At 36.4% G+C, this 26,485-nt stretch overlaps 1 protein-coding gene across 1 annotated transcript in view; it reads left to right on the forward strand.

The window, feature by feature from the left end:
* The first annotated feature begins 6,931 nt into the window (after positions 1–6,931).
* LOC107188798 (telomerase-binding protein EST1A-like) overlaps positions 6,932–26,485 on the forward strand; it is an 81,690-nt gene continuing 62,136 nt past the window's right edge. Inside the window, exons 1-5 of the mRNA XM_015577159.1 lie at positions 6,932–7,032; positions 19,923–20,026; positions 20,572–20,745; positions 22,194–22,324; positions 23,070–23,142. Of these exons, the coding sequence (XP_015432645.1) occupies positions 6,954–7,032; positions 19,923–20,026; positions 20,572–20,745; positions 22,194–22,324; positions 23,070–23,142 (561 nt within the window). The 5' untranslated portion in view covers positions 6,932–6,953. The remainder of the gene's footprint in view (positions 7,033–19,922; positions 20,027–20,571; positions 20,746–22,193; positions 22,325–23,069; positions 23,143–26,485) is intronic.

A 26,485-nucleotide genomic window follows, 5' to 3' on the forward strand; every position in this document is an offset into this window, starting at 1 on the left:
CTGGAAAAAGCGTTGGGAAAAGTGCGTTTTATCGGACGGGGATTACTTTGAAGGGGATGAAATTGATTTGGAAGAATAAATAAAGAATTTACATTTTATAAACAAATTCACCTTACTTTTTGATCACAGTAGTATACTGAACTGATATAACAGAATATACTAAAAAGAACGAATATACTAAATAGAGTGAATGTCAGCCGAAAAAAATTGTTTCTTGCATAAATTTGATACACCCTACAATCCCATAAAGTTTCAATAAAATCAGAATCTACAGGTTGGGAAACTTTCCCTGTCGGCGGGCGTGCGCACGGGATATATGTATACAATAAAAATCTGCGAAACTGTAGAAGGCAATTTCATAATCATATATATCAATGTATTTGGAATAAAATGCTCGTCACTGTTTGTCATTATGCAAATTTGAACAAGTTGTAAAATGAAGGTATAAAAAATTTGTTATAAACAAACTGTGTTTCGTACACTCGGTTAGCACCATATTATTGTACATAACAAAAACCGTGACACTCGCCCATTAAAGATTTTTTCCTATCTCTTACGGTTAACAAGATATACCGAAAAAACGAAAACTTCGGCAAAATTTGAGGGACGATTTAACTCATTTAACGCGAGTGTCGACTCATAAAAAATATTGTTTCTTGTATAACTCGATGCCCTGTACAATCCCACAAAGTTTCATGAAATATGAGACCTGCGGGTTGGGAAACCTACCTTGTAAGAAATAATTTGAAACAGAAGAATCCAGTAAGGGAGGATCGCGCGCGCGCAGTGGTTCACGGGCTATCCACGCGTTGAAGTCACCGGCTCGCGAACCTGTTCCGTTCTCGAAACGCCGAGAAGCGTGGGAGTGACTCATCGAAATAAAAGCATCCGGTCGTTGTGCACGACGGCGATGCAAAACCACGGGGACGTTCGAAGAATGGCCGATCAACGTGTTTCTTTCTTGCGTTCTTGCGTTCTTGCGTTCTTCTCGATGATTGACAAAGGAGCCGTGGCCACGGGAATCGCTGGAAAAGATCAGATGGTCTTGCTAACGACGCTCGAAAACGGAGAAACGAGGCTCCTTTACGAACGTCTACGCTTGTGTAAAAGGGGTCCAGTCACTCGCAATCGTAGGAAAGTCGAAGATCATGAAAAATTCTCGCATGCCTATTTGTGTAGCCAAATTTAGATACGGTCGGGAAGAAAAGTAGTCGCTAGTATCAATGTGAAAACAGCAAGAACTACATTTCCTGTATTACGAATTATTCATATCTACACTAAAAACAAAATAAGACCATAACTGCTTCGCGTAGCTGGAACAAGCACCAGAGGTCTCTCTGTAACATGGGCGATAGACTTTGTCATACACCGGGTGACATAATGAAGTATTTCTCAAGATATGAATACTTATGAATTGTCACGTTTGTACTTCACAGTCACTCGATGTATGATGCTACACGAGGCATAATGATGCTCAATTGTTTAAGACGTTGGTAACTAAGGTAACCGAGAGGAATATGCGCAAACAAGACCGAAATTCGTCATTTCGCAGTTATAGTCTTATTTGGTTTTTAGTGTAGATATCTATATTTCTATATTACACCCATAAATACACGTTTACAGTATAAGGATATAGACAGAGAAGTTAGTTACGCCACTGATATCTATGAATGTATAATCTGCGAGTATACAGAGGTGTACAAATTGATAGTCCTGGCCTATGAAGATAGTATAGACATAAGGGCCCCCCTTTTTTAAATAAATTACGTTATACATTTTGTTTATTACATTAACAGTCAGTAGTTTTAACTTAACATTTTTTATGAACAAATTGATATATTTTGGACTACATGTATTATTTTCACAACCTGACAGTTTTTTTTATAGAAACATCAAGAAATTACATTATGAAACCTACTATAACATATTCATTCATAATTTCGATATTCTTTAGATTGTAGGAATTGTGCCTTGTAAAATAATTGCCAAGGAAATGTGCAAGATATGGTTTTTTCATCTTACCTTTTTTCAGGAAAATAACTGTCCTTTACACGAGTACTCATCAGATACTCTTTAAAATATTAGAGTATTTACTTCCCTGTTAATTCCTTTTCACGGTATGTTTATGTTCTTTTAATCAATCAATTAATTAATTATTAATTATTTTAATACACTGAATATCTGATTTGCACGTAGCATCATATTAATGCTCCATCTAAGAGCATACCGCATTCTATTAATGCATCGATTAAAAACATCGAAATGATGTGAAGAAAATGTAATTTATAAAAGAAATCCTTGCTTCTAGTATCTTTCTGTAGCTCGAGTTTACAGATTTGTATGTTTCCATTCTTTGTCGTTGGCCCCATCACTATCGACGAGTATAAAAAATAAGTCGAACACCATGAAACTCCCACAAGCCAATGCAACCCTTAACTGGTAAGGTGGAAATCTTATTACTTATTACAGAACTAGCTGTTTTGCATTACCATGCAAGAAAACATTGAAATAAAGAAGCATATCCTTAACACGGGTACCCAGAGCCCATTTCTAAAGTTTCTTTCACAATTTTTTATGTTCTTGTCTAAAACCGCACTTGGGATGTTATAGGAAGGGAAAACTAAAAGCTTCGGGAAAGTATGAAAGTAAAATTATCTATGTTTATCTAATCTGTCAAAATAATAGTATTCCGATTGCTCAATAACCATGAACATTTTGGTTGCACAGACAAGGGTTAAATAACTATTGAATAAATAAAACATTCTAAAAATATTTATGGGCTTCTTCAGACCACACCTCATCAGTTAAGGATTAAATAGCTAAATTTAGGTGTGCGCGTAACCCTCTTTTGTCGACGCTCGAAGAAACGCTTGTTTTCGTCGAATATTCGAGCGAAAGATCGAAGACAACGATTTTTATTCGGGAACTCCCTTCCGGCGCCGGCGTCGAGTTCGGCCGAATATCGATCCGCTGGATCTTTCTAACGAGACAGAGGAAAAAGACGAGCAAGAGGGTCCAAAAGAGAGAGAAAAAAAGAGTTATGCTTGCCCGACTGATGCAATCGATCGTCCATTAAACGAGTTTCAAGGCCCCTTTAGTCCCGTAACTGCAAGAACGAGCGCGATCGAACACCTCTTTGCGCAACCAACGGCCCCTACAAGAGTTAATTATTGTTGCTCGTTTGCGATTAACAATTATGCGAGTGAAGCGTTTCCTTGGCAAGGACGCGGCATAACCACCGGCCGATAGTGTATCCTCTTAATCCTGCTCGGCGCGACGAGAACCGTTTTATTTATAGAAGACGGGACCGCCGATTAATCTGCCGTCTATCGCGACTTCTTCGAGCCCCTCCTCGTCCCTCTACTTCATTTATTTTTATAGCTTATCTCACCGAAGATAGTACCTTTGTTCTATCAGGCACGAGCGTGCCTGAGGCCGTGTAATTGCGATCAATCGATCAATCACCATCGGCCGGATCGTCTTTTTCTACATTTCTTTACTATCGCGGCTGCTGCTGAGCGAGCCTCTGGGGACGGATTAGCTTCGGATATGATTATTGACATTGGTTGAAACCAGCCTTTCTTTGGAGCGGTTATGTGTGAACGGTTTCTTTATTAACTTTATGAAATGCTTTTGATACGTTGTAGCTACTTTTGTTTATTGTTTATTATTTGGTTAATGTAGGTTAAAAGTTTATATAAATTTTGCAGTGTAGTGTGCAGATCAGGCCAACTTTTCTGGGGCGACATCGCCCCATTTCCATTTTAGTGTCACTACCCACCGCAGATTCACCGTTCTCATAACGTAGAGGTCGCTAAAATCACAGGCTTTTTAAGGTGTCAGTAAGGTAAATGTCCCAGTGGTTGGACGTTTAAGGCGAAGATTGCGGTTACGAAGACTTTTTATATGTAAAAATAATATAGATTGGCAAAAACTACATTCAATCGATAGAGCAGAAATTCTTCTTTCAGACAAGTCGTTATATGAAAGCGTTCACGTGAAAAAAAGGATTAATATTTATCACTATCTAAAAGCGTTCAATTAGCCGAGTGATTGGACGGAATTTACGGCATGTCCTAGTGATTAGCTGTCGGATTGTTTGGACATAACATGCAGTAAATTATTAATATCTGATTTTTAATAGTAAAACATGATAGTTTTCATTTATATTGTAAAAATTCAAATAAAAACGTAACAAATTTAATTTAATGCAACAAATAGAAGAAACAAATTATAAATAAATAAAATAATAAAAATGATGAACTATACAGGCTGGGGCAATAACTATATCCACTCTGAATATTGCTGTTCTTTGTAATAATATGAAAAAATGTAGTGACATAAACATATTCTGCGTGGGTGAAGGCATAGAGGAGATTTCAAGGTCATCTCTATTTTTCTTAATGGAATGCAATATTTTTTTTATCGCAATGTGATAGCCGGTGTTGAGACGACTTCAGCGAGCTATCATGGAAGGTCATGCAAGGTCAAATGTGGTAGTAAAATAAACTTTCTTACATTGCAGGAGATGCTCGAAGTGGTGACCGTTTGCGTCAATGCAAATTTGCAATCTTCGTATCGTTGCATCACGTGCATGTCTTATCGTTTCTGAACTTATTCTAGCACATGCTGCAATTATGATTTATTAAAAGAAAAGGGTTTTATTAAAAAAAAGTTGGTATCAATTCTGGAGACTTTAATAAGTTCAAGAAACCTTCACTTAATGGAGACAGACGAATTATTTATTATTTACGAGTTTAAGAAATGCGCTCTCAAGTTTATGATTGCTAAATGATAATATTTTTTTTAAATAATACATCGCGCTTTTGCAAACATTTTTATATGATTTATGATAAGAAATACCTAAGGATAATTATTTTCTATCCTGAAGTTCGATATTATTTAAAAAAAATTTAATATTGACAAAAATTCACGATAATTGTCCAATCACCAGGATGTGTCCAACAACTGGGACATTTATCTTACTACAGTTTAAGTGAGCCAACAACTCCCATAAGATGAAAAGTCTATTCTTAAACCTCATCGGTGCCTTGATCCTGAAAGTGTTAAACAAACGTGTCCATTTCCATTCAATTTTCAATAACACCTTACAACGGCCAGCAACGATTTATCCACAGATAAAGTGTGCTAATCAATTAAACGAATGAAACCGTGGCGCAATTAACGAATGACCTTTCATGCCGTGGATCGATTAATCGCGGCCGTAGCGTCGTCGTGCGGTTTTCTTTGCGTCCGTGTTCCGTTCTGTTCTTTATCGCCGCCTCGGGGACTGCGAGGGATCGCGAGCGCACCGTGAGCGATACCATCGAATGATCGATAGCGTGGAAAATGATCCCCCGCGAGCACTGCCATTCATCGCGGTGAAAATAATTAAACGGACGACTTTGGATTTACAGTAATACGGAAGTGGCCGGTGGATAGCAGCGCGCGCGCGCGCGCATCGTCTATCCAATGACGTCGCCGATACACTCGCAACGGCTTCGATTATGGTACCAATTTCGAAGGAACCGAATAAATCGCGCTCATTTGTTTCGTGCCGCCGTATTAGGCTGGCCAGACGGCAACGCGTTAATGGAAAGTATTCGTATGGAATCCTCGGGGTCAGGTTCGGATCATTTGGTGAACGAGGACGAATGCAATAACGCGTGCGCCAGATTCTACTTATTAGGTTGACGGGAAGACAGAATGACCGTTTAATCTTTTTCCTGTCTTCGAGGGGACTAGGTAATCGTTTTTCATTTATTTATAAGAAAACCAAAAGCAAGTCCAGATGTATCCTTTTACCCAATGTTTACTACTATTATAAGGTTTTAAAAAAAAGAAGGTATGAAATATATACAATGTGCTTTCTGAATGGTGGTGCAGCTGGTAAACATTGCAACGTTTTTCTGCGGTTTTGCCCCAATATCTTCAAAAGTGACGTAATTCAATTTCACAAGGTTGTTAGGACTGTAGTTCCCCGCTGAATCTAAAAAATCAAAATAAAATTTTTAAATTGGTGGTCCCAAAACGACGATTTTTTCAAGAAAAGCTCGTCCCTGTTTGTGTACTACTAAAAACTCGTGACTGTTTAATTTTTTTTTTAAATCTCGAATTTTTACAGACTATATCAGTGGTTCAGCGGGAAATGGCACATGTTTTACACATCCTGTCATTTTTTCAAGTCGATTCCTGTGCTTCAAAGAGTTAAGGTTATCATTACTTGGGTTATAATTGTTAACAATATTGTAAGTCTTTGATTGTTTTTATGTACTGAATGAATAAATGGTCTGAAGATTTATAAAGGTTCCTCGTGTTAGGTTCGACAATTAATTAATTCATAATCGGATGAGCCGGAACAAGTTTAAAAAAATTTGCATAAACATTTAATTTGGGGTCAACTTTAGACTTGATAAGTTTAAGGCGAATTGTAGTGGTTGCCATTTTGATCTGTACGTGTAAACTGTACAGGCTGTTGAAAAGAGAAGGTTTAACAATTAGAGAGCATATTGTCCTTAACCAACACAAGTGTCTCTTATCACCATATTCATTGGAAGTGAGGGAATAAGAACCGACTAAATAGATAATAGTCTGTTACTTCAGTGATAACTGAAATCAGCAAAATTGTACTACATACATATGTAATAATAAAATCAGAGTTAGTCAATCATTTGTTTATTCTTCTCTGTGAATAATATTAGCCTTCAGTAACATAGATTTTTTTTTAATGTTCTGTATATGTACTGTGACCTATTTTGGCAGCTAACCAAATCAAAGAGAAATATTTATCTCAGGTGAAATGCAGTGTTTGCGATTGGATCCTTCTGTACTCTTGTTACGCAATCTTAGTAGATGATCGAGCAGTTGAAACAGTGGGAGTTAATTCGTTTTACTAAGATAACGTTGTTTTGTATTGCAGCCCTCCCGGAGATGCCTGGAGCAGGTTGGCAACGATGGTGAACCTGCTGGAAAAGTTGAATTATCCCAAATCGATCTTGATCCAGGCCAAGGACGCGGAAGGTCGACATGATGGTGAGTGCGATTTAAATAAATCAGTCTATTTTCGTTACAAAAGAATATAAATTTCCATTTTAAGAGTGTAGAATTGTTGAGTAGTAAGTATTTTTTGAATCACCATCAAAGTGACAATTTTTAAGTTAATGTACCATTGTGTATAATACAAGAGAACCTCTGTTATCCGAACTGGGATAGTATTTTGAATGTATTAATACCTTGATTATATGGACCCTGTTTATTTAAATACCTTTCGTTTCTCAAGAAACTCAGCTCACGGTCCCGAAGTGACCAACAACCGAAAGATTACCCTGATTTTCGCGCCCTCGTCTCAAACCACTTCATCGCTACTTGTATTCATCATTGCGTACCTCTCTCCCTCTCTATACATGCCATATCCAGTCCCTCGACAACTTGTCATTTCGACATTAACCACCGTTACTGGCAACTCTGTTGCATTCCACGGTCAACAAGAAACGAAACGAAAAGAAAACGAAAAACATAGAAAGAAACCACAACGCGCGCGTGTGCATAACATAAAGCCGCGTATTCACCAAGCTCGCAAAGGCTCGTTCTAGTGATGGGCACCATCGACTGAAAACTATCGACTACGTCGATAGTAACCAACTACTACTTTCAGTCGACTAATTTTTTAAACCATCGACTAATTCAGTTGACTGAAGCAGTCGCTTCAGACGACTCGCTCGAACTATCAAGCTATTGACTGGATCTTGATTACTTAATTTTTCCATATATATTCTTATGCATTACCTTGTAAACTAATCTTTCAAACTTCTCCGATAAAGTCAGATCGTTAATTGTTTAAAAAAACTTGTTTACCACTTATATTTTTGAAATTCTATCTACAAACTAATAAATTTGTAAATGGTAAATACACCAATGATGCTGAGAATTTGATGACATAATCTATACATAACCACTAATGCAAAATTTCAGTCGACTAAAAACTAACGATTAAATAATCGATATTATGTTGCAACTAAATAGTAATTAGTCGATAGTTTAATTTAGTCGATAGTGCCCATCACTAGCTCGCTCGTGTTCAACTGAAATGCTCGCCCTACGTCCACACTGGAACGAATTCATTTCTGCTCGGAATTGATCCGAAAACTGACCACGAGCAGATTGTGATATAATGAATAGGCAAAAATTTGTTAGTACAAGTGTTGCTTTTATTGTGCTGAAGTTAAGTGCAAAAAGTAAAAACAAAGAAAACAAGATAAACGATGGTAGCAAATTTCATTGTTTAAAAACAGATCACGATATAGTTAAAGCCATTTGTTAAGGAACTTGCAGGAAGAAGAAGGATATGAAATGTTTCGAAATTTCTACAGAATGTCGACCAAAGAATTTGAAAAATTTCTACAACTTGTTGAACTAAAAATAATGAAAACTGACACAAACTATAGGAAAAATATTCTATGATTCTTGGCTACAGTAAGCCTCTATGAGTTTACTAATGTTTTCAGTACACCATTCTATTTTTATTTCACACGGAATAGAACGTTCCTGGGCAAAGCAGTCGAATGCAACAAATGACTGTCTACACCAGACGTGTGAAATAAAAATGGAACGATGTAATGTAAACATTATGAAACTCATAGAGGTTGTCTGTAGCCAAGAATCCTAGAATATCTTTCCTATAGTTTTCCTTATTTTTTGTTCAAGAAGTTGTAGAAATTTGTCAAAATCTTCGGTCAACATTCTACAGAAATTTCGGAACATTTCATATCCTTCTCCTTCCTACAAGTCCCTTAATAAATGGCTCTAACTATACCGTGGTCTGTTTTTAAACAATGAAATTTGCCACCATCGTTTATCTTGTTTTCTTTGTTTTTATTTTTTGCACTTAACTTCAGCACAATAATTCGTTCCAGTGTGGACGTAGGGTGAACATTTCAGTTGAAGACGAGCGAACCCTCGCTTGGTGAGTATGCGGCTTAACAAACGTTCTTGGAGTAGCACCGGAGAGACACAGCTCCAGGGACGGTTCTCGTGACGATTACACGATTCAGCTGTACAGTACGCAACGGGCAGTCGATCATCGTGAACGAGCGTTCGAGAGAGAACAGAGTCACGAGCGAATCCGTGTAATCGAATGTAAGTCGATTAGTAATCATAGTAATCCGCGGCGCGGCGGCCGATTTGACGTTCGACGCATATCGATGGGCACGATCGATTCTCAAGCGCGGACGACCAGGGGCCCCCCGACATTCGGGAGGGTCGGGACAAGTGGACTGGGATAATTACTGTAATTGCGGCCCGGGAACCGATCGATCTGCTGTTAAGGCTAGTGATCTTTAGGGTAAGGCCCCTTCTGGATAAAAAAATCGGAGTAGTAGCGTGATGCCCCCCCCCCTTCTCCCCACCGCGGTACGATCGTCTGTTCATTAATGCATAATCGGATGGGCCGGAACACGCCTAAAGGGTACCGCGATGTGTAATATGGCGTGTCGTGGTCGCGCGGGGACCTGTTCTTACGACGATTCAACGATTTTAATGGAACGTTTCGGACGGAGTTTACTGTAACTACGTAATGATACAACCGGAGAGGTATTATAAATATATAACCGCGAGTCACGTAACCGTATTCGATCGTGTTATTTCGTAATAATTCTTTTTTATGCGTGACTCTTGGAGTTTGGCTGCGAGGAATGTGGATAGAAGCTCTGTATACTTCGACGTAGGATTGTAATGAGTTAATGGTTCCAGGACAACATTTTTTCAATAGTATATATTTCTTCCTTCTATGTATTGTAAATACACTACCGGGAAAAAGTATGGGACCAGGTCTGATAATTAACGAAAGAGAAAAATATTATTATATTGTAGATAGATTTGATAAATAGCAATGTGCTGGGACTGATTGGAAATTATTTGTGCATTACTAATTCCGTAACTTTTCCGTAACACGACGAACAATATCGTAATTTAGTTGAGGTGTTTTAATCCACCTATAATATTCATCAGACCTTGCTTCACCTCATTTTCATTCATTCCGATCATTGCAACATTCTCTTAATGGTAAGAGAAAACCTCGCCGCAAATATGGCCGGTTAAAGTGAGATCGAATAGGAGAGAGGCTACGGTATTTTCATTTTATTGTGACATGTGAAATTGTCATGTCTAGGCCAATAGTCATATAGGCCAAAAAAGAAACGCGATATTTCTGAAAATGTAACTTTTATTCAATCGAAATACGCACCGTCGTCTATTATGATATCGGTATTATGATATATTATGTGTAAACTACGGACGTTCAGGCAAATTCACAATTTCCGAAACTAATAATTAGAACTTAAAACTGAGCAGAATGTTCAATTCTGTACTAGAAGCTTTACTAGATTGTCTAGCAATAACACATTGAAAGTATCAAACTTTACTCAAACCTTTAATTTGTCGAGTTTTCCACGTTAGAAGACGCTGTGAATGCATAGACATCCGCGATCTAATGATATGTGTATAATATCGACCAAAACACAGTGGAACCTCGATACTTGTAAACGAACGTAATCCGTACCATTCCACCGAAAGACTACAAACCCAAAGAAATAAAATGAAAATAACAGTAGAACAGGAACGATAGATCTGAAATTCAAGTAGACGTCTCACCGATTCAATCTAACACCTCGATATTCAGAAACGTCAGGACGCTTGGCATGCATCCTCGGTCCCGGTTTTAACACAACAATGGAGATTCTCCTACACCTGACAGCGAGTACCGTCGTCGTGAAACGTGGCTCGGTCCGTAACAATGTCACCGTAATAATTCTCGATCAAACAGCACCGTCTCGGACGTTAATTACAAGCTGTCCGGCAGCCGGCTGCTGCTGTAATTCCTGAGCAAATATCTCAGGCAGCCGGGCCGCGCGACGATCCCCCGCGATAAACAGCTCGGGATCCTCCCCACCCGACGCTGGACCAGTCCTTAATCGAAAAACTTAAGTTCCTCGAACGGTGAAGCCCCTGCCCGTCTGTTGACCCGTGGATAGCCGCCGGTTACGTAACGGTGAATCCGTTCGATGTGACCACTGCAGTGCCATACGCTCGCCGGGCCGTTTACAAGTCGCCAGCCAATGGTCTCGCGGCGTGTATCTAGGTACCACAGGCCACGCCGTGCTACTGTGCCCTCTGCACTCGCTCTCTTTGTCCCTTTCTGTATGCATCTTATGGAACACACAGAAATTGCCGGTCGTCCTAACTCCAGCTGATTTAGGCACGCGGTCTGGCGATGGTTTTTCATGATGTTGGAAATATTGAAAAACTTTGTGCAGATTTTTAGCAGCGGTAAATTTAGAGAAAATTTTTCTTAGTACAGGTACAGACGAGGTATATGAGTAAATATTTCATCTTATGTTGGTGGCCCACCTAAATTGTAGTACCGACACCTTAAAAAGCCTATGATTTTAGCGACCTCTATGTTTTGAGAACGGTGAATCTGTGGTGGGTAGTGACACTAAATAATGATTTTAGCGACCTCTACGTTTTGAGAACGGTGAATTTGTGGTGGGTAGTGACACTAAAAAATGATTTCAGCGACCTCTACGTTTTGAGAACGGTGAATCTGTGGTGGGTAGTGACACTAAATAATGATTTTAGCGACCACTACGTTTTGAGAACGGTGAATATGTGGTGGGTAGTGACACTAAAATGGAAATGGGGTATGTAACCCTAGAAAAGTGGGCCGCAAAAATACATTGGATGAAATGTCTACTCATATACCTCGTCTGTGGTACAGGCAATCCTCCTGTAACACTGCATCTTCATAACATGATTTGGTTCTAATAGTGTTAAAGAATTGAGAAACCACACCGAATAACATGGTAGTCCTAGAATACCGGCTCGCTAAAACATGATTCAAGATTTCTTTAAAATAGTGTAATTTTATTAGTTTTTGGAAGCTAATTCTTTGTTTGTAGATGTATGTACATATTAGTTCCCTCGTTTCTGTATAGTGATATAATTTTTCATTTGTTTCGATCATGAATTGTTAGTAGACAAGTAATCATAGTTACAGAAGATATCAACATTTGTGACCTTCTGCTTCGTGCATACGTTATTGATATCGGAATTTTTACCAAATATTTCTTATAGCTTAAACCTCTTTAGCTTTAACCTTCTTCCTGCAGGTCCTTTAACAAACGGCTTTCACTATACCGTTGTCTGTTTTTAAAGAGTGAAGTTTGCAGCCATCGTTTATCTTGTTTTCTTTGTTTTTATTTTTTGTACTTAACTTCAGCACAATAAAAGCAGCACTTGCACAAACAAATTTCTGCCTATTCATTATTTCACAATCTGCTCGCGGTTAGTCTTCGGATCAATTGCGAACAGAAATGAATTCGTTCCAGTGTGGACGTAGGACGAGCATTTCAGTTGAACACGAGCGAGCCCTTGCAAGCTTGGGAGCACGAAGAGACTTTGTATTTTATTTTCATAACAAATTACCTCCTTATCGATTGTACCATCAATAACAAAGTAGTTGCTACAAAAGTTCGATCACTCATTCGCAGATTTTTTTTTTATAGAGAAATGTAAGTTTTAAGCGATCAGATATTTTTGTATGATAATGCATACGTTCTAGTGGTATATGGTCGAATTAATAAATCATCGATTTCTTTACATGTGAACAACTGAAAAAATTTCTCGATGAAAAATAGAACATCGTCTTTGCAAATAACATTGTTACACCTATGCTTAATCAAAACCACACGTGATTTAATGGGCCAGCGATCGGTCTTGTATCATTGACATATTAAACCATGAATCATGTACTGTTATCGTGTATAAACCTGTCTTAAAAGTAAGTGTAACAAGACCAAGGACGCGGCTCGAACTAGAACGGTGAATTCCCAGCTGCGCGGATCCGTTAGGAATGATCTAGTTCTAGTCACAGGACTCGATGACGACGCGTGTTATTTTCCCATAAAATTACCTAAAAATCTTTTTTGATTTACACAGTTGGGCATATATAACGTACTATGATGTCTTATTTAACATTTAAATAACTCTGACCCTACTAGCTAATCGAGGATTAACTCAGAAGCAACTCAAATGTAATATAAAGATTGCTAAACCTGAAAACGCTAACTACCATCTACCTATCTATGTCATATTATAAGATTTTCTAGAAGCAGTAATCCATCTATCTTTTCTTATTCGATATGTGGAAAGCATCTAACAGCTAAATCTTCGATAAAGGATCTTGATATCATTCTATCTTCATTATTATCATTTGATGAACATATTCAATACATTTTATCCAAAGCATCTAACTCATTGGGATTTATTTCCAGGAACTGTACTCACTTCAAAAATCCGTATACGATACTGTATCTATATTACTCACTCACTCGTTCTCTTCTTGAATACGCATCTGTTATTTGGTCTCCGCATACTTCCAAACACAAGTGTCAAATTGAAAAAATTCAACACCGTTTACTTAGATTAGTTGCTTATAAAATGGGTCAACCTATGAGCCGAATTGACCACGATGATAGCATATTAATGAAAAGATTTAACATTCAAACTCTTGAAGCAAGAAGAGTCACTGCTGACCTTTGCTTTCTGTATAAAATCGTCCACGGTCATACTAATAATTCTTTCATCACTTCACTGATACATTTCAACGCACCCACTCGTTACACCAGTACATCTATGCTTTTCAGACCATCTTCACTCTTTTCTCGCTTCAATAATATAGACTTAATCAATAGAATTTGCACTTTGGCGAATAATTGGAACGACAAAATTGACATTTTCGCGCCTAACATAAATAAATTTAGGTCTGAATTTCACAGTGTTCTCTATGATAGGGTAATATAGTTATTATCACTATTAGGTTAAGTACCAATGTATTTTTATATCTATCTGAATTCTATTCTTATAATTGTTATATCTCATTATACCTCAATTTAATAATTATTCTATTAGTGTGCCGTAACGTTTTAAATCAAATATTTTAAAAATGGGTTCTCACCCGTATGAATTAAATTAAATTAAATCTACCATATAGAGGACATACTCAATTTGCAAAAAAATACCCTTCTATCTTACATTTCGATAAACATTACAAGACTTCGAGGAATAAAGTACAACTCAAATAGAAGATATCAAAATGAGGTATGATACCTATAAACTATAGATTTGGTTGATTGATCAGTGTTGAAAAATGGGAAGTTAAATTTACCCGATTGATTTCCCAAAAATTTTTTTTTTCATTTGCATCAAAGTACAATATGGACAACAGTTTAATCCTGGAAACAATTGTATCGTACATTTCCAGAATCTAATCTATTTGAGTATTAGCGAAGATAAAAGGTAACGTTATTCAGATCTGACAGTTGTAGTAAACCTCTATTATTCCTACGTTCCTGATGAACCGTTCGATTTTAATCTAATACCATAAAATTCATGCGTGCCAGCATTCAAAGACATCTCCATTTATTCGAACAGAATGGTGGATGAAAAAAAAATAACCAGCAAAAAAAGGGAATCGAAATGCTAAGTAGAAGGAATGTCCGGCTTCGAGCGATCGTGCGCACGCGAGAACGCAGCGAACGATACGATTCGAAAAAAGGAACCGAGACAGTAACGGTACCTTCGGCTAACGTGTGCCGTAATGCCAATTTGTTGGCTCCGACGGTTCCTGCGTTTACTCCTCTCTGTTCGTTGTCCACGTCAATTCTCCTTCTCCCCAATCTACCTTGCGCGCGCGCGTTACACACGAGACACAATGGATAAATTGGACAAAAGGGTACCAGAGAATGCTGGGTCGGGCCAAGAGGTTGCCGAACGAATAAACAATGTTTTATTGTGACGACCCCCAGACATTTCTTTTTTCTCCTGTTCTCTCTCCCTCTTCTTTCCTCTGGCTTTCTTGTGTCTTTTAGTAGGCCTTTCACATAGTTATACACCATAAATACAAGAAAAATATACACAAAAGCAATATGAATCAACTGAGTCGTGAGTAGAAAATGTTTTAAGGGCGGTAGAAATGAAAATCTTGATCTAAAGAATTTTGGTTTATATTGTTTGAAAGTACTGTGAAGCTTTGTGAAACGTATACGTTCAGCTGATATAAATATTCAAATGCTATAAATATTCTACTATGGCAAGATTTGTGACACTATCTTTGTGAAAAAGTATTCAATTAAACACGTTGTCGTGATCATGGCAGGAATTATTTATATATTCATGAAAATAGAAAATATTGTGACTTGCATGTTAAAGAAATAGAACAGAAGAGTGGATATTATTATACTGAAATATGAAGATTATAAAACAGTTGTAAGTAGTATTGCAAACTATTAAGGTATCATAATTTTTCTGAATAAACGGGATAACTCCAGAAGTCGTCGGAATTCTGTTTTAATGTCTAAAGCTATCACTTCTGCCGATTCTTGTTTAATATTGTTATTCTGTATTTTGTACATAAAACATAACGTAATATTTTACCTAACGAAAGACGATTATATACTCCTGTTCTGTCGAATATTAGTGAGAAAGTTTTATTAAACTAAAGTTAGTTTTATTAAACTAAAAATCTACTATGCCTAGATGTATTATAGTAACTGTAACGAAAATTCCCATTGGACCAACCATACGGTATTCTTGTTCGGATTAGGATCGAAGAGGAAATGATCCTGTTGCCCCGTCTACCGATTTCAAATCTGTGTCGGCGCTCGACCGCCATTAATATTCTCGCGCGTTGCGCGAATCGCTTTACAACGCCAGGATACATTTATTGCGAATATTACACGAAGTTCAGGGTCAGTACGACCGGGAACTCGCGTGGAACGAGAGGAGGCTTGAGTTAGGCTGCGTGTCGACTGGAATGGTTTGCTGCGGAGAGTTGGTAGTGGACATGAGAGCAATCGTCTGACAAATTATCGCTTTAATAATTGTTGCTCTTACTATTCATAGGACAACTTATAAAAGTTTATTCAAAAATTGCTCTGCAGAATTTCTGTTGTGTGAATACATAGCATAAATTTTTAGAATTACATTCATGTGAATACGTGGCATAATTCGTTCTTATGTGGATACGCAACATAGTTCTCTTCAGTTAGTTTTATACTAATACGAAGCATAGTTTCCGAAAATTTCTCTGAAATGAGTACTTAACGTAATTTTTTGTTTACTCGCATGTTTATATCTAGCATAATTCTTGAATGTTAGTCCCATGTATACATATACAATCACTCGGAAAGTAAGTTAACGTCCGAGTGAACCTACTGAATACAACATTTCATCAAAATACTGTTAAAATAAACGTTTAATACGCTAATGAGTCTCTAATAAATGTCAAAAAAAATCACAAGAACGTTTCGATTCATAGCAATATAACGTTTATCATTGTTCCTGAATTAAAAGAATTAGAGGGGACTTAACTGACTTTTCGAGGCGCCTGTACGTCTGTACATAGTCCAACTATTCAATGTTATGCTCAAGTGATGTATTTACGTGTCCGCATGAGAGTAACATTAATAAATTATATTATGTATGCGGATATGATAGTACACTCACCTGGACGCGTAGCGCACCTTTTAACGATTAATCTCACGTGGATACGTATTATAAATCCAGCAAAAATTTATTTCCAATTAGAAGTGTTATATAATTCCGAAAAGTTATTCTTATGTTTCACGAATAGACATAATTCTCGAGAATTTACATTCTATATACATACATGTGATATAATTCTTTAACGTAATGTGGACACGCAGCGTAACACTGGATAATTAGAGTCCTGTGAATACTTAGCATAATTCTCAAGCCTTACAACCACGTGGAAACGTAGCATTAAGAGGATCAGCGGCCAAGTCTCGCGGTTGATCATCCCGAGGACCTCGCGCAAGGTAGATTAAGCCCAGGCTCGTCCCGCCGCAGGAAAGAAATATAGAAACGTAATCGCGCTCTCTATTTCGCATGCACGTGTTGTTGATGCGAATTCCGAATCGGTGTCGTGGCGATCGCGTTAACTAGCGTCGGTTAACGGCGCGATGGCGGATCGTTTCGCTCGTGACACGATACGCGAGATCTTTGCCCGCGGTCACGTAATCCCGTTTGTTTCAATGTTCTTTTTTTTTTTACATCAAGTATTGATAAAAAATTATGGTAAATAGCAGCTCTTCTGTTGTAATAAAAATGATAAAGAATGATTCAATAAAAGCGTTAGTTATTGAGCAACCGATCATTTTTCTATTTCAATATACAGTGGACTCTAACTATATTGCCACTAAATATATTGTCACGCGAAGCACTTCCCCCTCACTCGTACTTTCGATCACACAGATTCGAGCTCCAACCACGTTGCGTTACGCCGGCGCACCAGCACGCAAACAGCTTTTGCGCAGGCGCTGAGGCCAAGGCTATGACTATAAAACTTAGCATGGAGGGGGCTCTAAACTCATTGCCATTTTACTTCACCTGCAGCCCCAACCATGGCAATATAGTTAGAGTCCACTGTAATGTGCATAGGTAGCGGTTATAAAAATATCAAACAGATGACCACCCAGGTTCCTCTTGTAGGCTCCCATCTTTTTGCCACAAATATTTAAAATTATTAATGGCAATAGAGTTTGCGACACAACACTTGAAACAATTGCTTTATTACAACGCTTGTTGAGATCAAACACCGCAAGACTTTTTTCTTTGGGATTACATGGAGGACAAAATCTATGCTAACAATCCCAAATAAATTCTAGATCCGAAAAACAACATTCGAAGTGTTATCGCTGAAGTAGAGCCACATTTATGCGAAGATATTGTACAAAATTTCGACTAAAGGATAGTAACCTGCAAGAGGAATCGGGCCGACCATTTGTCTGATCATTGTTTGCTCAATAACTAATGCATTTTAGTAAAGTATTAAAACAAAATCTCTCCTTGAATCGCCTACTGCATTTATGAAAGCTTGTGTCGATTTGCAAATAGGTACCTACTGTATTTATGAATTGATGTCTTCTTTACATTACTAAAATGAGAATTTTATCTCAGAATCAGGGATCGAATGAAACTTATAAATAAGTTATCTGTTGAACTTTTCTATTTTCAATTCTTTCTCTTCTGTTTTATATCAATTTTGTACTTTAACACGTTAATTTTTTTTATAAAAGTGCAGTTATAACAGTTATTTTGTATTCCATTAATAAAAGTTATGAAGAATCACATACTTTTTAACAAATATTTTAAAGTCAAATATGATAATTAGAATTATGTTTTTAAATAACATTATTTAAGCATTTGAAAATTGGATAAATATAGAACAGAAAGCAAGTTGTGATTTTTTATATAATTATTGTTCTATTTTCTAACAGTAAAAGGGTAAATAATTACGCAGCAGCGACTGATGACTGCGTCGTGTGTCGATTCGCGGCAATTGTTCATTTATTTATACAACGAAAAATCTTGCTACAACTTCGACTTTTTCCAAGCGGAATAAATAATGCTAAGAAAATTTTAGCTTCCTAATACTAAGAAAATAAGAGTTTTCTACTTATGCAGAAATAAATGTTTCAGTAAATACACTTCATTTCATAATTGTTTTTCTTTTTGGAACAGAAAAGTTAATAGTGAAAAAAAAGGATTGTTATTTAACAGTTTCATTCGATTCCTGCTCAAAACATTGCCTAATTGATCCGAGCAACTCCCATTCAATTTATTTTTGACCAGTTCCGTAAAAAAGACTTCAAAAGGTGCCTGTTTTTTGAGCCTTCAGAGAGAGCAACCCCCTTAAACATCGACGCACCCCCTCCACAGGAATGTAAGCCAGTAAGAAATATTCGTCGAATATATTGGCATGATCAAGATCTGCAATCACAGTCAGTCGATGTGCCTTGTTCGTGAAGCACATCTATCGGTCAACTGTGTCATCCGACCGGGACAGGTTGAACATTGTCGAGCCTCGTTTATCCTCTCCGGGACCAACTGGAACGCCCTGTCACTCCCCCGGTAGTTGTTGCTGAATGTTTATTGCCGATGCATTCGGCCTCGCATTTGCATGATAACAGACTGCGTGTGTCATTACCTGTTGCTTCGATTCGTTGCGAATGCATAATTTGTGGCCGATATACTATAAGGTGATCGTGTTCGTACCACGTGTAAAAATTGCGAATTTTAAGTGTATGACATTTAAGATAAACAACTATGAATTAATTCACATTAATAGGTAGATTATGAGTGTTTATGAAAATTTAAATGTTTGTGGATTAATTTAAAAAATAGGAATTAAATGGAATCTTACTTCCTTCAGAAGTGGTTTTATGCGGTAAAACGAGAATACAGCGTGTTCTCAAATTTATCAAATTTTGAATGCATTGATTAGATTTACTGTGGGATCGGAATAATTTTTTAACGGAATTAAAACTTTGAACTTCCGAAATTCATTATGGCTGTCGACTCTTCAACATTACATACACTCCCGTCCATAAGTATTGGGGCACTTATCAAATGTGAAGTACATTTCGAAAATCATTACTAACTTATTCATAGTATTAAATACATGTTGTTCTGAGAAAATTAAAGTTAAGCAGTTGATATTTTACAGTAGTATATAATCATGAAAATAATGCATAATCCGTAATTTGTACGAATCGTTGCTTTATATACAACAAGTATCTTAATGTTTCATTTTCATCTGTTATTAAAGCTCAATGGCTAAGGATCTGGACATCATTATTTTTAGTGCGTTTAAGTGAATCACGTGTAACTAAACAAAGAATTAGATCGCTCTGTCTAGTCTGTAAAAAGTTTTTCTCCGAGATAGTAAACATTTCTGAATTTTGGTAAAATAACGAACATTTTATTGTACATTTATAGGAATTTCATGTTACAGTAATGGATGTATATTATACGATTCACGAGAACGTACTTAATTTATGTTTTAGAACTGGAATTGGTGAAATTGCCGGAAGACACGACCTTGGCAGGATTTACGCCATTAATGTCGAATCCGCAGGATCCCTGTTACTCCAAGAAGACTGACGACATGGTAAAAATTTCTTAGTATTTTTACTTTATTGAACAAAACTCTTTTCGATCGTGTCTCTAAGTTTTTTAAGTGAATACTGCTACTGTGCCTACATTTTCTAAACGAATTCTACTATCGTGTTTCTAATTTTTCTGACGGAATGTCTGCAATCTTAAAAACATAAAGCAAGCTTATTAGTATATAACAAAATTTTTAAGTAGGGTAAAATACAAAAGTTTCTTTATTTTAAGTATCTCGAAATAAAGAAAAGTGGACTTACACTACATATTTTAGAAAACAGGCTCATACATACATAATATAGGATACAATTTAAAATAATATAGTATAATATATTGTACATGCTATGTATAATAAATTAAAGGGCAACATAAATTCCGACTAATGCAACTTTATACTTTCAGTAATTGTGAATGAAGAAATCTGAAATCGGTTATTTTGACGGGTTTGACAGTTTTATGTTAAGACTTACAATTAGTGTTAAGAACATTGAAGGACGCCGTTTTCCATACGTCCCCCAATGTTTTTATTTTTATGATAAATTGCAGGACGTCGCTCAAGTGTGCCTCAGAATACAAAAGATTCTGTTTTTCGGGGAAGTGTATTTGTGCGGTCTCGAGACGCCGGTGTTGAAATTACAGAAGAACGAGGCAGGTGACATCGAATACGTCTCCGTGGTCGAGGCCTCGAGCATAAGTTTGCCCAGCTCACCCCCAGAACAGGTAAGTATCCGACTCAGGGTCTTTAATACTTTGATATAATAATATTTTGAAAAGAACGCCAAACAAAGATATTACACTAAATAGAGGGGTGGAGAAAATTGAGTTAACAGAACACGTTTTATACTGATGGCGCATAATATGTGGCGATCCAAGACTAAAAGATAAATGAAACATTTTACATACGTATGTAACTACAAGTTTTATCTAATTGAAACCAAGTGTTTACCACGGAGTTCTGCTCCTCAGAACAACTCTGAACAGTAACATTTTTAACTGGACATTTGTTTTATAAGGAGAAGTACTGGTTTCATAGATATAATGTACAAGCAGAAGTAATTATTGAATTACCATCAGAAGTTTTCATTGATATTCAACGATTACTACAGTATTTGTTACCCGAGATAATTACCTTCGTTTTTTATTATTATAACCTATAACTTATATAATTGTCTAAAATTATAACCCCAACTTTCTTTTCGGTATCTTTTGAGCAAAAGTTGAACTTCACGTTAAACAATATCAAATAAAACTTTAACGCAAACTTAAATGTTACAGCTATTATTTTCTCGTATAAATACTAATGGAAGCAATACTTTAAACGAAATTTCACAATTGATGTAACATATTTAACCCATTTGCATCAAACGTGAATATATCCGTTCATTTCACCTGGGCATTATCACTTAAATGGATGTACCTGCGATGAATCTAATATAACATAGGAATGTACACTAAATTTTAAGCGATGCTACTGCCTCTGATTGTAAGAATATTTTTCGTATTATTTTCATAGTCATTCATTTTCGTATCATTTACATAATCAATGAATCACTGTCGTTTCATTTAGATAACAATGAATCACTTTCGTGTCATTTACATATCAATGAATCACTTTCGTATCGTTTACATAATCAATCATTTTATTCGGTTATTGCATCATAAACGTCGATTTCGGACTGCAGTATTCCAGTGATTATAAATTACCATAAAATGAAGATTTTTAATGAAATTAAGGTCTATCCGAATTAACGTCCTTTTATTATCGAGTATATAAGTTCGTTTATCCCAATTTCGTTGAAACTAAAGTGGTTGAACTAAAACGCACTGAAAAATTATATTTATTATGTAACAATCTAATATAATCCAATGTCTTTTTGATTTGGGTTATATTTATGCCGATTCAATGTACAAACCTATGGACAATTCTACACATTATTCTGTTACGATTTTTCGCTGAAGGTGGATCGAATCATAAAAATCACCAGAGTTAAATTGGCATCATTATGTTTGATGTCGATTTGAAGAGATAAATAATAAATTTTCAAGTTTCTCAATGATTCCAATAGGTTCATAGAAAATCAAATTTCCTGATAATTAATAGCGAGCCTCAATCATAGTTCACAGTCCCAGGGTAATAAGTTGAATCGAAACTGCAACTCGATTTTCAGAGCGACTCGGAGCTTCTCGTCGAAAGTTACAGCGAGGGCGAGGATGAGCCGGTATCTACCTTGAAGAGATTACCGTCGTGCACGGACGTACCTGATGATATTACCGCGCCAATTGCTACGGTCGAGATAAGGTTAGAGTTGGGCAAAATTTGTATCTAAATAAAAATTTCGAATAACAAATAAAAGATAAAAAAACTTTATTCGTCATTCGAAGATCGAATAGAAAAAGTATCTTCATTCGAGGAGCGTCGAATGAGTAAATTTATTCGACGAAAACTATCCGACGAATAAAAGATACTTGTTTTACTCTAAGCGTTTTTGTCGTAGCGTCGAATAAAATTTTCATTTTTTATCTGTAACTCTTATTCGAAGGCTTCGCATAAACCTTTGAATAACTTCGGCAAACTCGAATAAACCAGAATGTCACGAATGAATTGAAGAGATTCTCCGGATTAAAATGAGTCCAAATTCGAGTGTAATTGAACAATTTTTACTCACACGTAATGTTGCGATAAAAATGATATATTATTGAAAATAGTCCGAATGATGTCGTGTGTCGATTCATTTTCACCGGCAGAATCTCTTCAATCCGTTCCTGACACTTTCATCAAAATATATTGAAAATTGTAAAAGTGTAAATTTTCATTTATATGTGATTTCTTATCTCATCTGCGTCTGTTTAGATGAAAATTTTATTCGACGCTACGAATAAAACGCTTCGAATAAAACAAGTATGTTTTATTCGTCGGATAATCCTCGTCGAATGAAGATACTTTTTTAATGTGAATTTCGGATAACAAATAAAGATAAAGTATCTTTTACTCGAACCGTTATTTAAATAATTTTTTATCTAAATAATGCCCATCTCTGGATAAGGTCGTTGATCGAGAGGAAAGAGGAACTGGAAAGACGGCAACGGAAGCAGGATCGTCATCGACAACGGGTACAGGTGAGTGAAAACCATATAACTATTAGAAGCTATGTTACTATATTTGCTTATTTGATGCTCAACATGTAGGATTATCTACAGATTCACTTGACCATTGACCAACTATCTGTGTATTGGGTTAGTACAATAGTTTTTATGGATTTTGCTCTAAAAGCGTAGACTAATAATGAATCTAATGATAATTTAGTCATAATTTACTGAAATACATGATTCTTTATAGCGCGTGCATTTACAATGGATTACAATTATACACATTTTTGTGTTATAAACAAGTTGTATTCTTGACAATTTGTTAGCACCATATTATTGTACATAAAATACCATAATAATTCTTTTGTGATGGTAGTTTTCGTAAAAATCGGTAAATATTACCAACTTTGAGAGGTTGTATTGTTTAAACAATTTCGAAACCACCAAAATGATAAATTAACCCCTCCTTATTTTCACGTGAGGTGTAACATATCTCAATTTGAACAAAATCCCAGACATCGTGTCCAAAAGTGATCCGCTTGGCCTGGAATGACCCATACTCTTTTATTCTGAGTACAATAAAACAATTACATGAAAATTACAACTTCATTTCTTTTCTGTACTTCTAGAAAATAATTCCAACTTGATTTCTTTTCTGTATTTCTAAAAAATAATTCCAACTTTTATATTTTGCCTTAAAATATCTGTTAAAAAATACCTACATGATTCTTCAGGACTTTTATTAATGGAATACAAAATGACTGTTATAACTGAGCTTTTATAAGAGAGTTAACATGTTACTGTATAAAGTTAACAAAACCGAAAAGAAATAATTGGAAAGATAAAAGTTCAGTAAATATCTTTTATTCCTAGGAGTTAACAGTTTCATTCGATCCCTGGCTTCAAGAATTACTATTTCTTTGAAAGTCTAAACGATTTCACTTCAATTCTGGATCAGTGTGCGTCATTTGACGGTGAATTACGCAATGTAGGTAATTGCAAAGCTCCATTTTCTCCATTTTTTACATACAGTACCTACACAGATTTTTCTCTCGACCCAATTGCTTTTTAGAATTTTATTTCTTTTTAAAAGGATTATCTTAAACCAACAATCCACAAGGCTCTTCAGTTTCCCTTACCCGTCCCATTCTATTCGCGAGGGACTCGCGACCAGTCGACCGTAAAACAGAATCGACACTTCTAAAGTTAACCTGGCTCGGCCCGAATCTTCTATAAATAGAGACGTCAGCCCAATATCGCGGTCCAATGGTTCTCCAACCCGAGATATCCGGGCGACCGTTTCCTCGCGGTCGGTCCTTTATCTTCATCGTTTCTCCCTGGTCCACCGAAAGGACCGACAAAATGGCCGTCGAAAGAAAGAAAGAAAGAAAGAAAGAAAGAAAAATACGTGTTCATAGTGCTAAGTCGAACTAAATCAAGAGATTACCAGGACACGTCGGTGCATAGTGTTGCTTCTTTCGTCCCTATCCCTTTCACGACGCTATTCTTTCTTCTCGCTTCTATCCCCCCCTTCTGTGTCGTCCTTTTATTTCGGGGTTCTAACTCCCTCGGCGACGTGGCACGCAAGCCCGCCGTTTTTATTTACGGCATCGACGATTCTCCTTTTTGCATATTTATTATCGAACCCATGCTCGGGGCTGGATTTCGTGAGCGCTGTGCGCGGCCCTCCATCTTCCCGCCCCCGGCTCGCTAAAAAATATTTTTCTCTCAAATGAGCCGCACAAGAAAGAAAAAGAAATCGCTACGTCCGCTCGCGTCTTTTATTATTATTCTTTCGGTTCGGATTACTTTAGAATATACGCAGTGGTGAATACTTAAGGTATTCCTTAGATAAATAAAAAGATAATATTTTATGCTCTTTTTATTCTGAATTGTTTACAAGTTAACAACCATAGAAATCAAAGTAAAGGAACAATGTAACCAACATTGTTGTATTATTTAAATTAAGTTAACATTAAACTTTGATGTGTGATTTTAACGGGACATTGAATGACAGCCAGCACGTAGGTCGTTTTTTACAACTTTTTAATCTGAGGTTATAATGAAAATTTAATAAATACATATCGAAGATTTATGTTAGTTATTACATACTGAAACTTTCACTGAAATCGGTTGATACAGAAACGAGCGGCAGGCATCAAAAGATGTAGAAATTGTTAGATTTACTACAGTAGGGCGAAAGTCGGGAAAAACTGTGATTTTCAACATTTTTAATCGTTTGTATCTCGTAGGTACGTTAACCGATTTTGATGAAATTTTCAACATGAATACGACTAACATAAATCTTCGATATGTATTTATTGAATTTCTATTATAACCTCAGATTAAAAAGTTGTAAAAAACGACCTTAACTATTTTCTTCGCGATTCCAACCGATGGCAACTTTTTCAATTTTTTTTACACATAATTTAGTAAACTAATGTCCCTAACTTCACAGAATAACTCAAGTCACTTGGGCCAATTTTAAAAAAGTTGTTACGTTTTAAAGGGTGTACGAATACTTTTGTCCGGTACTGTATATTTAATATAAGCATCAAAACACTCAGGAATATTGGCACAAGCCTTGTGAGCCCATCCTTGGCAGCTTGAGCATTGAATCCAGTCTTCAGTATTGCTCTCTAAGCAAACTACACAGACAGTTTCTTTGTTTGTAGTTTTCGGTGTCAATACTTGAATTTTGTTTTTGTCTTAGATTTTGTACTTGATTTAGATGTCTTCTTAAATTTAATTCCCAAGTTTATCTTCTGTTCGTTAACTGTTTCGGATTGGAATAGTCAAACACATAGTCAGTGTCTCATACTACGTTTTTTACGGATTTTTCTTTTGCATGAACGGGGTCTGGTCATTTTTATTGGACAGTCGAAGGGGTTAATGTCAGGGTAGATGAAGGAGAGAATGCGAGGCGTTAAGAATTTTATCTTAACCGTCGGAGTCCGGATCCTCCGAGAATGTCGGAGACGGATCAAAATGACCCAGAATATACATGTGTAGATTATGTTATTCCTTCATCATTACTTTTTTAAAATTTGTTTTTAAATAATATAGGTATATAATAATAGGGAGGATATAAATTTATATGTTTGTAATATTTATTATGTTTCGTTAATGCACTTTGTATATGAAACAGTTTGACGAAAAAGTCATACCCTAACGCTTTGCTCGATGCTGCTCGAGTGACTGGACAAGCGTCCAACGACTACGCAATTAGTATTCTCATGTACCAGTAAATAAACTCGGTAATTTGGACATTAAAAGAAAAAGGTTTTATTAAAACAAAGTTGGTATCAATTCTGCAGACTTTAATAAGTTCAAGAAACCTTTACTTAATAGAAACACACGAATTATTTATTAT

Source organism: Dufourea novaeangliae, unplaced genomic scaffold, assembly GCF_001272555.1.
Source record: "Dufourea novaeangliae isolate 0120121106 unplaced genomic scaffold, ASM127255v1 scaffold108, whole genome shotgun sequence".
In the NCBI taxonomy this organism is placed as follows: Eukaryota; Metazoa; Arthropoda; class Insecta; order Hymenoptera; family Halictidae; genus Dufourea; species Dufourea novaeangliae.